General features: G+C 37.1%; 1 protein-coding gene across 11 annotated transcripts in view; it reads right to left on the bottom strand.

The window, feature by feature from the left end:
- DOCK3 (dedicator of cytokinesis 3) overlaps positions 1-18108 on the bottom strand; it is a 391971-nt gene that overhangs the window by 300503 nt on the left and 73360 nt on the right. For all 11 annotated transcript variants that reach the window (XM_049776670.1, XM_049776679.1, XM_049776672.1 and 8 more), the window contains exon 3: positions 10582-10622. In XM_049776670.1, coding sequence (XP_049632627.1) covers positions 10582-10622 — 41 coding nt within the window. The remainder of the gene's footprint in view (positions 1-10581; positions 10623-18108) is intronic.

Below are 18108 nucleotides of genomic sequence, written 5' to 3'. Positions count from 1 at the left end.
CTCCCTTAGCCCATTAACTTATCTCTCTGAGTTTTTTTTTTTTTAATTTTTTTTATTTGCTTCTTTCAGTATCTTTTTTTAAATTTTTTTTTTTTTTTTTTGGTTTTTGGGCCACACCTGTTTGATGCTCAGGGGTTACTCCTGGCTATGCACTCAGAAATCACTCCTGGCTTGGGGGGACCATATGGGACACCGGGGGATCGAACCGCGGTCCGTCCTATGCTAGCGCTTGCAAGGCAGACACCTTACCTCTAGCGCCACCTTCCCGGCCCCTTTTTAAATTTTTTTTAAACTTCTGATTTTATTTTTTTTTTTGGATGATAAAATCAAACCTCTTTAATTAGAGATCTTGGTATTTGCACAGGTCATAGGATGGAGTCTTTCTTTACAGTTCTAGAAGTTCTGTTCCATCACTGTTTTTTTTTTATTTAAACAACTTTATTACATACATGATTGTGTTTGGGTTCAGTCATCTAAAGAACACCACCCACCACCAGTGCAACATTCCATCACCAATGTCCCAAAGACAAAGGCGCAAAGAAAGAGGACAAGGTGAAGTTACAGTGGGAAGACAATCTCTGGGGTTTTTTAACCTATTTTTCAGATATTTCATCACTGAGGTATAAAAATACAAAAATAATTACTTTCCTATCCAGAAAATTTATTGAACTTGTTGGTTGATACTGGAATCTTTGGCTTTTTATATAAAACATCAACTGTAAATACAACTTTACTTGTTACTTTAACATAAAAACTTTTATTTCCTTTTTATCTCATTGCTCTGGTAAGAACATTTAACACTGCATTAAATAGGAGTAGTGAAAATAGGCACCCTCGTCCTCTTCCTAATCTTAAAAAAAAAGTGTTCAATCTTTCATCAATTAATCAGTTGTGGGCTTCTCATATGTAGTGTTTATTAGTTAAGATTTTACTTCTAAACCCCAGTTTGTTTTTGTTTGCTTTTTCCTAGAGGACAAAAGGCATAAAGCCATTCAAAAAAAAGAAAAAAGAAAGAAAGAAAAAATAAAAATGACCAAAATGTCAGTGATCTTTGGGACATCTCAGGAAATATAATATCCAAGTTATAGTCCCTAGAAAGAGAGGGAAGGGAAATATGGGAAGAAAAGTTTGATAAGGAAATTATAGTCAAACTTCACAATCTGAAGATCATATAGATAAAAATATTAGCTATTTCATTTTAACTTATATAACTTGAACCAAAAAAAGCTATTGATATTTCAATCATTTAACTTTCTCTGGTTCAGAACTTTTAAAAATATCTTTCTTTTTATTTTATAAAACAAGTTTCAAATGATAAAAGAAAAAGAAGAAAAAAGGATTAACATTAACAGAAACACCAAAACACAACATAATTAAAATGACAACAGCCGAGAGAGAGTTATTCCTCGGAGCACTGAAATAAAATCCAAAATGTATCTAGAAGGGAGCCCCCATAAAAAAAATCACAGCTGATATTTCAAAACTGCATAGGACAGAAAGTAACTGTATAAGACACCAACACACTAAAATAATAGCCAACCAAACAAAAGTACTTCATCCAGCTAAGTTCTTGTTCAAATTCAATCATGCAATATAAACTTCACTGACAAATAATAAAGAAATTCTAGGTCACTAAGCCAGTACAGCAAGACACACTAAATGGACTCATATAAAGGTTAAAGAAACAGCAATGAAATCATGAGACCCAAACTTTAAAATGGGCCTGTTATGATGGCAGGCTAGAGATGGTGGTGGCATGAGATGGACTCTACGAACACTGATGGAGGGAGATTGACACTGAAGGTGGGATTGGTGCTGAAACATCTTACATCTAAAACCCAACTATGAATAACTTTGAAAATCACAATGATTTAAAAAAAAAAGACAATTAAAAATATAATATATTTATATAATATATAAATAAGTATTTTTACTACTAATAACTATTCTTAAACAAAATATTTATAAAGGCCAAAGTAATAGTATAGAGCCTCAATGGCAAACCTATGGCACGTGTGCCAGTGGTGACACAGCTGGCACATGGGAAGGGGTCCGCAATTAAGATATGCGGCATGGTGGGAGATAAGTGTGCCAGTGTTTGCTTTGCAGCTCACCTACAAACAGGGCCGAACTGGTCATTGGAAGGACCGGGCATTGTGTGGCAGTCTGGGCACTCGGGCTCAAAAAGGTTAGCCATCACTGGTATAAGGTATATGCTTGCCTTGTACTCAACCAACCTAGGTTTCATCCCCAACACCACATATGGTTTCCTGAGCCCCACCAGGAGTGATACTTGAATGTAGAGGCAGGAATAAATTCTGAACACTTCTTTTTTTTTTTTTTTGTGGTTTTTTGGGTCACACACGGCAGTGCTCAGGGGTTATTCCTGGCTCCATGCTCAGAAATTGCTCCTGGCAGGCACGGGGGACCATATGGGACGCTGGGATTCGAACCGATGACCTTCTGCATGAAAGGCAAACGCCTTACCTCCATGCTATCTCTCCAGCCCCAATTCTGAACACTTCTAAGTGTGGCCCAAAACCCATTTTTGATCATAATCACAATGCATAGGAATGCCATTTTCAAATCATTTAATAGTGATTATATTTTAAAAACTGAAACTGAACTATTTTACTGAAACATTTTATTGAACCATTTTTTATTTTATATTTTATTTTATTGAACTATATTTTATTTTACTGAACCATTTTCATGTGGTTCTACAAAATACTACCATAACTTTTTTTAAAATCTTTTTTTGGTTGGGGCCGGAGAGATAGCATGGAGGTAAGGCATTTGCCTTGCATGCAAAAGAATGGTGGTTTGAATCCCGGCATTTCATATGGTCCCCCAAGCCTGCCTAGAGTGATTTCTGAGTGTAAAGCCAGGAGGAACCCCTGAGCGCTTCCGGGTGTGACCCAAAAACAAACAAAAAAAAAACTTTTTTGTTTGTTATTCTCAGGGTTTACTCCATGCTCTGCATCAGGAAACACTCCTGGTGGTATTCAAAGACCATATGGGATGGTAGGTATAGAACTCAGATCAGCCACATGCAAAGAAAGCACCCTACCCTCTGTATTAGCTCTATGATCCCTAAATTTTTTTCTTTTTTTATTGAAACCATAGTGATTTACAAAGTTATTCATATCTGGATTTTAGACATACAATGTTTCAATACCAATCCTACCTCCTGTGTCAACATCCCTCCACCATTTTTCCCAGAGTCCATCCTATGCCACTATCCCCACCCAGCCTGCCAGCATAACAGCCTGTTTTTAATTTTGGTTGTTAAAGTTTAGGTCTTATGATTTGTTGATGAATCTGTGGCTTGGAGATTTAGTTTTGTCCTTTCTTAACATCACCAATGCACCTGAGACCTCTTGAGGTTCCTGACACATCATTTCATATTTATTCTTTCTCTTCCTTCATTAAATTTCCTTCTTTTTCCTCACTATATTCTGGGACCTAGCGTATTCTCAACAATCCCCATTTAAACCACTGCATTTCTTCATGCAGTTCTTCTAAAGAGCACATATAAATGATATTCTGTATTTTTCCTTCTGACTTACTTCATTTAACAGAACTTTCAGCTCCATCTGTGTTGCAACAAATTGCAAGATGGCATCTTTCCTTACATATATATATATATATATATATATATATATATATATATATATATATATATATATTCCACATTTTCATTATCCACTCATCTGTTGTTGGACATCTAGATTGATTCCAAATCTTAACTATTATACTGAGTGCTGCAATGAACAGAAGTGTACAAATATCCTTTTGGATGAGTGTTGCTCTGTCCTGGTGATAGATACTCAAAGCATGATTTCTGGGTCATATGGCAATTCAATTAGGAGTTTATTGAGAACCCTCTATGTTTTCCAGAGAGATTGGATCAGGCAGCATTTCCACCAGCAGCGGATGAGAGTTCCTTTTCACCACATTCCTGCCAACACAAATTGTTGCCAATATATTTTATATGTGCCATTTTCACTGGTGTAAAATGATATCTTATTGTCTTGATTTGGATTTCCCTAATGTTAAGTAATGATGAGCTTTTCTTCATGTGCCTGTTGACCATCTGTTGGTCTTCCTCAGAGAGGTGTATATTCATTTCCTCTTTCCATTTTTAATGGTGTTTTTAGGTGGATTTACCTTTGTGACTACTTTGTATATCCTATATATCAATCCTTCATCTGATGTGTTGAGTAAAAACATCTTCTCCCACTCAATGAGCAGTCTTTTAGCTATGATCCATTTTTTGTTATACAGAAACTGTTCAGTTTGATGAAGTCCCATTTATTCAGATTTTATTCTATGGCCCTTGCCATTGGCATCCGATTGTTGAAAATTCCTTTGAAGTCGAAGTGTTGGAATGTTCTGCCTATGTTTTACTCAATTTATCCTCAATTATGGATACTTTATGGATTTAAATCTCAAGGTCTTTGATCCATTCTGAATTGACTTTTGTGTGTGAAGGGACTTTGGACATAATTTCAACTTTTAATACTGTCTTTTTAACTGTTAATTTTTAAAGTTTATAATATAAAAACAGGCATTAACAGGTATGCAGCTACTTGGTAACAAGTTACAATAATTTAGAAGTCTAGAATGAAAATGATATGATCAAAATAAATAATCTCAGAATTACCACTTCAAACCAAAGTAAAGCAATCATTGAAGATGGATCACAAAAGGGAGCTTTAATGCTAACTTTCTGTTAGTGTACCTTAATTTCCTCCTTTTGATTAGTCTGTCAAATCATTGCTGGCATTAATAATAAAATTACTCTTCTAACACTAAATCTTTTGTTGTAGGAACAATATAGAAATAGATATGAGATTCTAGGTACTTTGTTCTACAATAGAACTTGATAAAGATAGATGATTGATCTTTTATGACCTCAAATGATTGGAGCATATGCTTTGCCTGTGAGAGACCACATCCAATCCTTAGCACTGCATGATTCCTTAACACTGTGGGAAGTAATATGGCTCTGAGTTAGGAGTAGCTTCCAAGTACCCTGGGTATGCCTTCCATCACCCGTGCACACACAAAAAGACATAAAATAGAGCTCTTATTACCCTGTTCGCAATGTCGAAGGAAAAGGGAGGAATTTTTAGACTTCAAGGGAAAAACTTTTTTTTTTTTTTTTTGGTTTTTCGGCCACACCCGTTTGATGCTCAGGGATTACTCCTGGCTAAGCGCTCAGAAATTGCCCCTGGCTTGGGGGGACCATATGGGACGCCGAGGGATCGAGGGATCGAACCACAGTCCTTCCTAGGCTAGCGCTTGCAAGGCAGACACCTTACCTCTAGCGCCACCTCACCGGCCCCGGGAAAAACTATTTCAGTTTTAATATAAGGACAGACTTCCATCTATCCCTACTTAGATGCCAGGCATGGAAGCAAATTCTCTTGGACATTTTATTTAAAGTTTCAGATGACTACAGCCACAGGTAATATGCAAAGTAACTACTAATATGCTATCAGTGAACATAGGATACCAAAGACTTAAAAATAGCTATTTCCCTTGGTAAAATGAGTATGGGAGGCATCATTTTTCCAAAATTTTAATTGTATTACAAAGCTATAGTCATTAAAATAGCATGGTAGTGGAATAAAGACAGACCCTCAGATCAGTGGAATAAACTTGACTACTCAGAGAATATTCCCCAGACATATAATCAATTAATCTTTGATAAAGGGGCAAGAAATACAAAATGAAGCAAGGAGAGTCTCTTCAAGAAGTAGTGTTGAAGAGATTGGTCAGCCATTTGCTGAAAAGCAAACTCAGACCTCTATCTAACACCCTGCAAAAAGGTCAAATCCAAATGGATTAAGAACCTAGATATCAGACCCAAAACCAAAAGGTATAATGAACAAGATGTAGGTAAAACACTCCATGACATCGAGACTAAAGGCATCTTCAAGGCAGAAACAGCACTCTCACCAAACAAGTAAAAGCAGAGATAAATAGATGGGACTATATTAAGCTGAGAAGCTTCTGCACCTCAAAGGAAATAGTGCCTAGGATACAAAAGCCACCCACAGAATGGGAGAAACTATTCACCCAATACCCTTCAGAAAAGGGGCTAATATCTAAGATATTCAAGTTACTGACAGAACTTAACAAGAAAAAAATCTAACCCCATCGAAGAAATAAACAGACAATTTCTCAGAGAAGAAATACAAATGGCCAAAAGGCACAAGAAAAAATGTTCCACATTACTAATTATCAGGGAAATGCAAATCAAAACAACGATGAGGTACCAACTCACACCACAGAGACTGGCACACATCACAAAGAACAAGAACAATAAGTGCTGGTGGGGATGTGGGGAGAAAGGAACTCTCATTAACTGCTATTGGAAATGCCATCTAGTACAGCCCTTACGGAAAACAATATGGAGAGTCCTCAAAAACCTGGAAATTGAGTTTCTATATGATCCAGCTATACCACTCCTATTATATCCTTGGAACACAAAAGTGCAATACAAAAATTCCTTCCTAGGCTGGAGAGATAGCATGGACACAGGGCGTTTGCCTTACATGCAGAAGGACGCTGGTTCGATTCCCAGCATTCCATATGGACCCCTGAGCCTAGCAGGAGCAATTTCTGAGCATAGAGCCAGGAGTAACCCCTGAGCGCAGCCAGGTCTGACCCAAAAACCAGAAGAAAAAAAAATCTCTTCCTCACACCTATATTCATCGCAACACTTTTTACAATACCAGACTCTGGAAACAACCAAGATGCCCTTAACAGACGAATGGCTAAGGAAACTGTGGTACATATGCACAATGGAATATTATGCAGCTATCAGGAGAGATGAAGTCATGAAATTTTCCTTTACATGGATGGACATGGAAAATATTATGCTGAGTGAAGTAAGTCAGAGAGAGACACAGAATAGTCTCACTCATCTATGGGTTTTAAAAAAAATAAAAGACATTATTGTAATAATGGCCAGAGATGAGGGCCAGAAGCTCCAGCTCATGATATGAAGCTCACCTCAAGGAGAGGTGAATGCAGTTAGAGAAATAATACACTAGCAACTACCAAGACAATGCTAATATGTGAGAGAATTAGAATTCCTGTTTCATAAACAGGCAAGGGGTATAGGAATAGAAAGATGAGGGGCATTGGTGGTGGGAATATTGCACGGTGAAGGGGGATGTTCTTTTTGTGATTGAAATCCAACTACAGTCATGTCTGTGAACACAGTGTTTAAATAAAGATATTATTAAAAATAAAAATCAAAAATAGCTATTAGAGTAATTCTCCATTGTGTACATGTACACAGTTTCTTTAGTCATTCATCTGTTGAGGGGCATTTGGATTGTTTCCAGACTATGGCTATTGTAAATAACGTAATGAATATAGGTGTTCAGAAGACATTTTTGTATTGTGTTTTTCTGTTCCTAGAGTAAATACCTAGGAGTAATATAGCTGGATCATATGGGAGCTCAAGCTCCAGTTTTTTGAGGAATTTCCATATTGTTTTCCATAAAGGCTGGACTAGACGGCATTCCCAATAGCAGTGAATGAGAGAGTTCCTTTCTCTCCACATTCTTGCCAGCACTGATTATTCTTGTTCTTTGTGATGTGTGCCAGTCTCTGTGGCATGAGATGGTATCTTATGACTGAAACCCAACTACAAACATGTTTGTAATTATGGCGCTTAAATAAAGATATTTAAAAAAAAACCTCTGAGAAAAAGAAATTGTGAATAGAAAAAGTCTTAAGACTCTCTAAGGGGCCAGAGAGATAGCACAACGGTAAGGCATGCCTTGCATGCAGCTGACCCAGGACAGACGGTAGTTCGAATCCCAGCATCCCATATGGTTCCTTGTGCCTGTCAGGAGTGAATTCTGAGTGCAGAACCAGAAGTAACCCAAGTGCCGCAGGGTGTGATCCCAAAAACCAAAATAAAATTAAAAAATAAAATAATCCCCTAGGAGAAGTCTCATGGAAATCACCAAAAATCTTGATTCTTTGAAGAATATTCATAAAATTAGACAGTGCCGTGGAGTAGAGAGTAGACACAAGAAAAAAAATAGAGTAATTCTCTACATTTTGGGACATTTTATTGTACATAATTAGATAATATTTACAGGCATCATTTTGGGGGGGCACACCCATTTGACAGCTCACGGGTTACTCCTGACTATGCACTCAGAAATTGCTCCTGGCTTGGAGGGACCATATGGGACACCAGAGGATCGAACTGCAGTCTGTCCTAGGCTTGCGCTTGCAAGGCAAATGCCTTACCTCTAGCGCCACTGCTCCGGCCCGTAAGCATATAATTTTTGACCACATCTTTTTTTTTTTGGTTCTTGGGCCACACCCGGTAACGCTCAGGGGTTACTACTGGCTATGCGCTCAGAAGTCGCTCCTGGCTTGGGGGACAATATGGGACGCCAGGGGATCGAACCGCGGTCCATCCTAGGCTAGCCCTGGCAAGGCAGACACCTTTACCTCTAGCGCCACCGCGCTGGCCCCTAAGCATATAATTTTTAACGTTTTGTTCAAAATGGATTTTGAGCTTTATTTTAATAACAAACATAATTTCAGTGACCATCATTTCTTTTATTTATTTTTTATTGTAAGAATTTATTCAAGAGACAAAACTGATTAACATACTGAGGTAAACTGACATAATATAGTAACATAACATAACATATAATTAATATAATACATGCAAGTCAAAGAACATTTCTAAATAAAACACCATTTTTTTATCATAATGACTTACATGTCTTTCAAAGTAGTATTTTAGGTACATATTAACATTGAATCAGGGGAATATCCATCACCCCCAGTGTTGTCCTCCCTTCATCCCTGTTCCCAAGCATATATCCCTTTCTTCCTCCTTTATCCCCCAGAATGCTAGTTTAATTAAAAGCATATATGTTAACACTAATGTAAACCATTTTTTTTTTGCAGTTCCAGATATTTTTACTATTGGTTTCTTAAAGGTTTAGAGTCAAAGGAGCACTGTATAAACAATGTTAGAGTGGCAATTATTGTTTGCATGGGCCCACCAAAGTATGGGGGTCATGGAAAGGAAAAACTTTTGGCCTAAGTACAAGGAGACCTTACCCCTGAAGTTTCCTGACATAAGAGCATTTCTAGGCTCCAGGCAAACTAGTTAGTCCAGTCCTTCAGTGACCATCATTTCTATACTGATCCACAAACACTAATATTATAATCAAGACGATGAAGTGGCCAACAACACAAATATGACCACAAGTACATGGCACATATCAAAAAAAAAAAAGGCAGCTTTCCAATAATTTTTTTTTTTTTTGGTTTTTGGGTCACACTGTTGACACCCAGGGTTACTCCTGGCTATGTGCTCAGAAGTCGTTTCTGGCTTGGGAGACCATATGGGATGCCAGGGGATCAAACCGCGGTCCGTCCTAGGCTAGCGCTTACAAGGCAGACACCTTACCTATAGCGCCACCGCACCAGCCCCATCTTTCCAATAATTTTAAGCGATATATAAAAATATACATAAAATCATTTCATTCCTGAGATAAATTAACTAAAAAGATGATTGAACTGGACTTTTAGTGACCAATTTAATGTAACATATAGCTGCTGATTTATAACAATGCACACCTAACAATTATGAAATACTATAATACAATGCTAGATTATAAACTATAAATATAAGGAATATATACCACCCATGAGATGTGGTTCATTTTACCACCATCACCACTAAAACCTGTGGTCTCTGGCAACACCTGCAGAGACCATGCCTGACTGTGCTCAAGGGTCCATATGTCATGCTGGGGGATCAAACCCAGGTTGGCAAGCATCCTACCTCCAATACTATCTTTCAGCTCCCTGTGCATGCTATTGTTAAAATACTGATTTAAATAATATTTATAAGTACATTACTGCATAATTTTGCTTATTGTTGTCAGTTGCTATGTAGTTATAATACCATCAGTAATGCATTTGCAAAAAATGTTCTTTAGCTTATTGTTTATGTAATTAATATAAGCTTTTACTTTATTTTCTATATATTAAGATTTATTGTTATTTTTATCAAGCATTGTAAGAAAACATACTCTTATGGCCCCTGGCATGCTTGAGAAGCCAAATATGCCATGGATCAAACACAGAGCCTTATTCATTGCAACGCAAGTATTCTACCACCTAAGCAACATCCTCAGCTGCCCAACCTTTTGAAAAGTTTGCCAGAAAGACAGTAAAGTGGGTATGGTTCTGGCTTTGCATGCAGTTGACCTGGGTCCATCGCATCACCCTATGTGACCCCCTGAACTCTATCAGAAATAATGCCTAAACACAGAGCAGGAATAATCCTTGAGCACAATCAGGTGTGGCCAAAAATTATTTTTGTTTAATAATTTATTTGTACTTCATTACACCCTCCCACGTACTAACATAATCTGTTTTAAAAGATTTTAATACTGTTGAAACAGTCTGATAAAGTTCTGTAATGGAAAGAATGAGTGTGTATATTACAACAGGTTAACAAGAATTGTTTGGCAGCTTCCTACATTAGAAAATGTAACAATAAGCTTTAATTACCTTTACATTTGGTTTTTTTGTCGAAACTCCTCTGTACCAACCTAAAACAAAGCATACAAAGGTTATTAAAATCTTAATGTTGCTATTTTCTGTAAGAAATATAATAGGAGTGTTTAAGAAAAAAATTAAAACTTTCTAATAAAGGCACATTAAATCTGACTTTGTTGTGATTAGTTTACTCCTTAAAGAACAGAGTAAACAAAACATTACCAATTTTTATCAAGGCACAAATTCTTTTCAATACAATATATATATATATAAAGAACTCGAGGAGCAGAGATATAGTACAGTTAGTAATTAAGTTGCCCTGTAAGCAACCAACCCAGTTTCTATCCCCAGCATCATATTTTGGAGCCAGCAATCTACTGCCAGGAATGATCAATCCCTCAGAGTAAGCCCTGAGCAACAACAGCTGTGGCTCAAAAACCAAAAGGAAAAGAAGAATTCAAGAGGACATGTACTCAAGTCCATGAAAAAAATTAACAATAAATATTTTAACAATAGTATGAACAGGAAGCTGTTCGTGAAGATTTAAAGGCAAAAAAAAGTTCCAAAATTTCTCTGTATAGAAACATAGCAAATAGGAAGTAGTCCAGATTTTGTATGTCTCCTTTGGTGTTTCTTGCATTTATTTAGCTGAACATATTCTCATCTTTATCTCACAGCTACTAAATTTGACATTATTGTTTTGCTTAATCTCTCTCAACATTAATATAGAATTAACAAAAGCTTCAACTATACATTATAAATAATCTTAAAGGCCGGAGAGATAGCACAGCAGTAGGGTGTTTGCCTTGCAAGTGGCCAACCCAGGACCAGCACTGGTTCGAATCCCTGCATCCCATATGGTCCCCTGTGCCTGCCAGGGGCAATTTCTGAGCACAAAGCCAGGAGTAACCCCTGAGCACTGCCGGGTATAGCCCAAAAACCAAATAAATAAATGGAACATATTATGCTGAGTGAAATAAGCCAGAGGGAGAGAGATAGATGCAGAATAGTCTCCCTCATCTATGGGTTTTAAGAAAAATACATTTTTACAATAATTCCCAGAGACAAAAGAGAGAAGGGCTGGATGATCTAGCTCACAACATGAAGCTCACCAAAAAGAGTGATGAGTGCAGTTAGAGAAATAACTACATTGAGAACTATCCTAACAATATGAATGAATGAATGAATGAATGAATGAATGAATGAATGAATGAGGGAAGTAGAAAGCCTGTCTTGAGTGTAGGTCGGGGTGTGGTGGGGAGGAGAGAGAATTGGGACATTGGTGATAGGAATGTTGCACTGATGAAGGGGGTGGGGGTGTTCTTTACATGACTGAAACCCAACTACAATCATATTTGTAATCAAGGTGTTTAAATAATTAATTAAAAATACTTTTAAAAGAAAAACTAACAACTCTCAATTTTGATCTAATTTTTTAAAGTTTTGCCATAGTTTTTCTGCTGAGATATAAAAAGGAAACAATTCCATGTAATGTTTTAAAGGAGGAAATCAAGATCAACCTTGATTCCAGAGTACAGGGGAAAATACAGAGAAGGAAAGAAATCTAGGTGGAAAGAAAGAAGAGGAAAGTAACAGTAGACTATGGGTCAGGGACCTTGATTAAACTAGTAATGTAGGGATTGATATACCTATATACCCAAACCACAGATTTAACAACACTGAAAACACAAGATCCAAACTACCAACATCAAACTTCATAATGTGTCTGTCCAGTTGGAAGTGACACAGGCAGGATGGGTTGGGGCAGGAGGGAACATGGGAACACTTTGGAGGAAAATTGATAGTGGTGATGGGATTGGTGCTAAAACATCATATGCCTCAAACCCAACCATCAACTTTGTGAACCACAGTTCTTTAAACTGAAAAAAATATTAAAGAAACAAATTAAGTTTGAAAAGTGAGGAGTTATATTTAAAGGAGCCAAAGCTCTTTTACAGCAGGTAGGACATTTGCCTTGCATGTGGCCAATGTAGGTTCATTTCTCGGCATCCCACAACAATCCTCAAGCAATGCCAGGAGTAACCCATGAGCACTATCAGGATTCCCCTCAAAACAACAGAATTCCATTTAAAGGTAAAAGATGAGAAGAAAAAAAGGAACTTGATGACAATGATTAATATTATTGAAGGTTTCTCTCAATTTCATTAAAAGTAACTTTTTCTGAAGTAAATCATAAAAGAAATATTTTTGATTTTGCTTAATACATGTAAGGTAATAAATTTTAATATCTTCATTTATAGATACTGAAATTCTACCTGGCAGCACTCAGAAATTGCTCCTGACAGGCTCGGGGGACCATATAGGATGCCGGGATTCGAACCACCATCCTCCTGCATGCAAGGCAAATGCCCTATCTCCATGCTATCTCTCCGGCACTCTACATTTATTTTTAAAAACTGATATGACCATCATGTCACTTTACAGTATCTTAAATAGAATAGATAATGACAACAGTTATGATACATAAAGATTTCTGTCTTTCCTCAATACAAGCAATGAAAACAATGACAACACTGTCAGAACCAATAATTTTGAAGAGCTCTAGAAATAAACCCTAATTTAAAATAATCCAAGCAAAACAATCATAAAATTATACCTGGGATGGAGTGGGGAGAAAAGACACATTTGGCTATGTTCAGGTCTCCTGGCTATGTGTTCAAGGATCACTCCTGGCAGGGTTCAAGAGACGATGGAGTGCCAGTAATTTAAATCAGTTTAGCCATGTGCAAAGGAAGCATCCTGCACTCTGTACTATCACTCCAGTTCCTAAAATAATATCCACATTTAAAAAAAATAGAAAAACAGGGCCAGAGTGATAGAATAGTGGGTAGGGCATTTACTTGCCTTGCACATGGCCACCCAGGTTCAATCCCTGGCATACCCAGCATATAGTCTCCTGAACACCATCAAGAGTGATTCCTGAGTGCAGAACCAGGAGTAACCCCAAAGATCACCAGGTTAGCTCAAACTCCAAAAATATAATAATAATAATAATATAAATGAAAAACTGAGTGGAAAAGAGTCTTGACACTTCAGTGTTGGTGGAGATGTAGTAACTTATTACACCAAAAGCCTGGATTACTGTAATCATGTTACTTAAACCAAAGTAAAATAAAATTTTAAATAAATATAAAGAAAATATGAATTTTGGTAAGAACAAGGACCATTTTAGCTCATTCTATTCTATTTCTTTCACTGCAGTCCTGTGATACTTTAAAATACAAAAGCCCCAAATTCAAAGTATCAAAAGAAAACCAACAAGTGGGGCTGGAGTGAAGGCACGTGCGGTAAGGTGTCTGCCTTGCGCACGCTAGCCTAGAATGGAGCGCAGTTTGATCCAACCCCCCGCGTCCTATATGGTCCCCCAAGCCAGGAGCAATTTTTGAGCGAATAGCCAGGAGTAAACTGTGGGCATCACCGGGTAGGGCCGAAAACCAAAGCAAAACAAACAAAAAAAAAAAAACAAGTGCTGAAGAAATCAGAACAGGAGAAGTTAGACCTAAATAAATGGGGGGATTTACCACATTCATGAACTACAAAACTTAGTATTAATAAAATGTCAAGGGCCGGAGAGATAGCATAGAGGTGGGGTGTTTGCCTTGCATGCAGAAGGACAGTGGTTCGAATCCCGGCATCCCATATGGTCCCCTGAGCCTGCCAGGAGCGATTTCTGAGTGTGGAGTCAGGAGTAATCCCTGAGCACTGCCGGGTATGACCCAAAAACAAACAAACAAACAAACAAATAAATAAATAAATGTCAAGCACCCAAAGTTTAACTATAAGTTAATGTAATCCCATTAAAAATTCTAGCCGGAGAGATAGCATGGAGGTAAGGCGTTTGCCTCTCATGCAAAAGGTCATCGGTTCGAATCCCGGCATCCCATATGGTCCCCCGTGCTCGCCAGGAGCGACTTCTGAGCATGGAGCCAGGAGTAACTCCTGAGCACTGCCGGGTGAGACCCAAAAACCAAAAAAAAAAAAAAAAAAATTCTAGCCAAAATTTTGGTAATTACATTTTTAAAAATTTATCAGAGGGAAAAAGAAAAGATAGATGATAAAGTAGAGGGGACATCTGGGGGGATATATATGTGCATGTATGTGTTCTGTGAATGCATTCATATGCACATGGTGCCAGAAACTGAATCAAGGCATACATACTGTGAGCCACAGTCCTGTCCCAAGGATATCACTTATAGGTGGTATTTAAAATAAACGGATGAAGAAATGCAATGGTTTAAATGGGGGTTGTTGAAAACATGTTAGACCCCAGAGTATAGTGAGAAGAAAAAAAGAAATTGAGAGCAAGAGGAGAAATATAAATATGAAATCATGGGGATCAGGGGCTAAAGGGTGTCAGGTGCATTGGTCGTGTTAAGAAAGGACATAACTAAATAGTGAAGCCAAAGACAACAACAATGAAATTGTGAGACCCAAACTTTAACAACCAAACTTAAAAAGGTGCCTCTAGGATAGAAGGCTGGGGCAGGCTGGGGTTGGGGACATGGGATGCACTCTAGGGACACTGGTAGAGAGTAATTGACATTAATGGTGGGATTGGTCCTGAAAGATTGCATGACCTAACTATGAATAACTTTGTAAATCACAATGGTTTAAGTTTAAAAATATTAAGTACATACAATAAATAATACTTGACTCAAATATATTATATTTAACCAACTAACTGACAAGGAGATGAAAATGTATAGAAATATAAAAAAATAATACAGCATAATATTATAGTTTTGAGAAAAATTTAATTTTTTTTTTGGTGTTTGGGTCACACCCGGTGATGCTCAGGGGTTACTCCTGGCTATGTGCTCAGAAGTCGCTCCTGGCTTGGGGGACCATATGGGACGCCAGGGGATCGAACCGCAATCCGTCCTAGGCTAGCACTGGCAAGGCAGACACCTTACCTCTAGCACCATGCGCCGGCCCCAAGAGAAAATTTTAATTTTAGAAAATCAAATCACTATACTTTCAAGGCTCACAGAATTTAATAAACATATAATCCTGCCTTCTACTGCTTTTAGTAGCCATGGCAGCCATTGAGTTTATTGCAGCACACTTTGGTCACTGGAGTGACTGCTCTGTCAGGGTGCTACGTTGGTAGCTGACTTGGAATTTGGGCTTCCTCACCTGTAGCATCCCCTGTAGCATCTTCCACGTAGTGGAGATGACATTGGAAATAGACTATAAAAAAATATTTCACACAATTTTTGTGTTTATCAAAATTCTATCTTTTGTTGACTGGTATTCCAGTGGCAATTGGCATGACTCTGATGTGATGTATGTATTCATTGGTAAAGTTGAATTAACAGAAATTCAAGGCTATATGCCAGAACATTGGGAATATTACAAACATCCTATGTCCAGATGGATTGCCTGTACTTTCTGGGATGCTCCTGTGAAAAGAATTATGAAGGAACAATGCCTATTCTTCAGATTCAAGCTGAAAAGGATGAATTTTTGTTGCAGGAGCTGGAAGTACAAAGGTTAATGTGCAAAAGAGGAGATGGCTCATGGTATCAATATCCAACCATTGATAAAGCTCTTATTGATAATTCTCCAAAAACATATCCTGATAACTAATCTTTTATGTCTCAAATAAAATGTATATTATCTTTAGTGAAAATATAAATATATTCTCTTGTTCTGAATAAATGATGTGGACTAGAAAAAAAAGAAACATAATCCTTAAAGATGATTAACAAAAAACTTCATAGAAACTTAGAGTGTTATATAACTTTAAGATTATTTAGAATATAGCATAATAATGTATTTGGGTACTTTCTGTCAGTAAAGGGCTCAGTAAGAGTATCACATATAAAATGAATGAAATGACAAAAGGCTTTAACTTTTGTTGACTTACTCTGTATTACACCTCTATGACTGATCACAACAAACATACTTTGTAAAAATTTGAGAAGTATCTTCAATTTTAAACTTTTATAGAAAACAAAAAATAACCTCATTAGGTAAGGGAAGTATGAAATATATGGAATGGCTATTTGAGGAGCTATTCTAGTTCTATAATTATGTGTATGATTAATTCATGTAATACCTACAATTATTTAAACATACAAAAAGTAGTCCTAATTTGCCCCTGTTCTAAGCGTTGTGTTGTGTTTTCACATTTATTGAATACTAATCTCTTAAATATACATTATCTTTATTGTTAATATTTAGATTCTGACATGAACTTTTAGTTATTACACCCAATGCAAGTTAGGTTATACTACTGAAAAGAGCCAACAGTACACTACAATTCCTAGTGAGAGATAGCTGAACAGTGTCAGCAGTGTTAGTCCAAAAGAATAAAGCCTCTATATAGATCAAGTAAACCATGTGACAGTAAACAATCAATAAACCTTTATAAAGATCCAGGGTACAAACAAATCAAGCCAGATCAGATGTATACCAAATACAGTTTAACAAAAAGTTTCTTTCATCAACAAGTTTCAATCTTTAGCCAGAGACAATAAGGATGAGGGCCAGGAGGACTATTCCATGATAGGAAGCATACTACAAAGAGTGGGGAAGTGCAGTTAGGGCAGAGACGGGTCCACTATGACAATGATACTTGGAAATGATCACTCTGGACAAGATCTGGATGCTGAAGAAAAGATAAAGGGTTCTGTATGGTACCCTTTCAAATAACAATGTTGCAAATCACAGTGTCTAAAATGAAAAAGAGAAAGAGAAGAAAATTGTTGCTACAGAGGTGGGCAGGAGTGCAGGTGAGAGACTGGAGACATTGGTGGCAGGAAATGTGCACCGGTGAAAGGTGCTATATTCTGTATGACTGAAACTCAATCATGAATAATTTTGTAACTGTCTATATCTCATGGTGGTTCAATTAATGAGTTTAATTTAAAAATGCTTCAAACTTTATTATTTCAAAGGATAACATATTCTATTGACAAAAGAAAAAAAAGTGTAAATTAATTTACCACCACTTACAACAGGCTAAAAGTTACACTGATAGATACTGATAGAGGACAACATAATTTATATTCCATTCCATATTATAATCAAAAGGCTTAATTTTAAAAATTGTGGTCCAAGAATCAGAAAGAAACATTCAGGCTAAGCATATGATTTGCATGCAGGAAGTCCATATTTATTTCCCAGCACCATATGAGTGCCCCAAATTCTGCCAAGAAATGTGAGCAAAGTACAGACTAGTACCTGGCACTTGCCCAGTTTATCCCCCAACACTCCCACCCCCCAGTAAAAAAGTCATGGTTCACTGTGAAGGACATGTATATTCACTTTAGATATTTCATTAATCAATTATAAAATCAAAAGCTTATGGAATACAGTTTGGAGAGTTTTCAGTATATTCTTGAACTGCCATACGATCCCACAATCCCACTTTTGGGTATCTATTTCCAGGTCAGAAAAACTTCCATATAAAAGAATGTATGTACACCACCATTCATTGCAGCACTCAGTAAAATAGCTAAGACTAGGAACCAACCTAGACATCCAACTACAGATGAGTGGATCATGACGATG

This window comes from Suncus etruscus, chromosome 7, assembly GCF_024139225.1.
Source record: "Suncus etruscus isolate mSunEtr1 chromosome 7, mSunEtr1.pri.cur, whole genome shotgun sequence".
NCBI classification, from domain to species: Eukaryota; Metazoa; Chordata; class Mammalia; order Eulipotyphla; family Soricidae; genus Suncus; species Suncus etruscus.
This window is presented reverse-complemented; position numbering and strand designations above follow the sequence as displayed.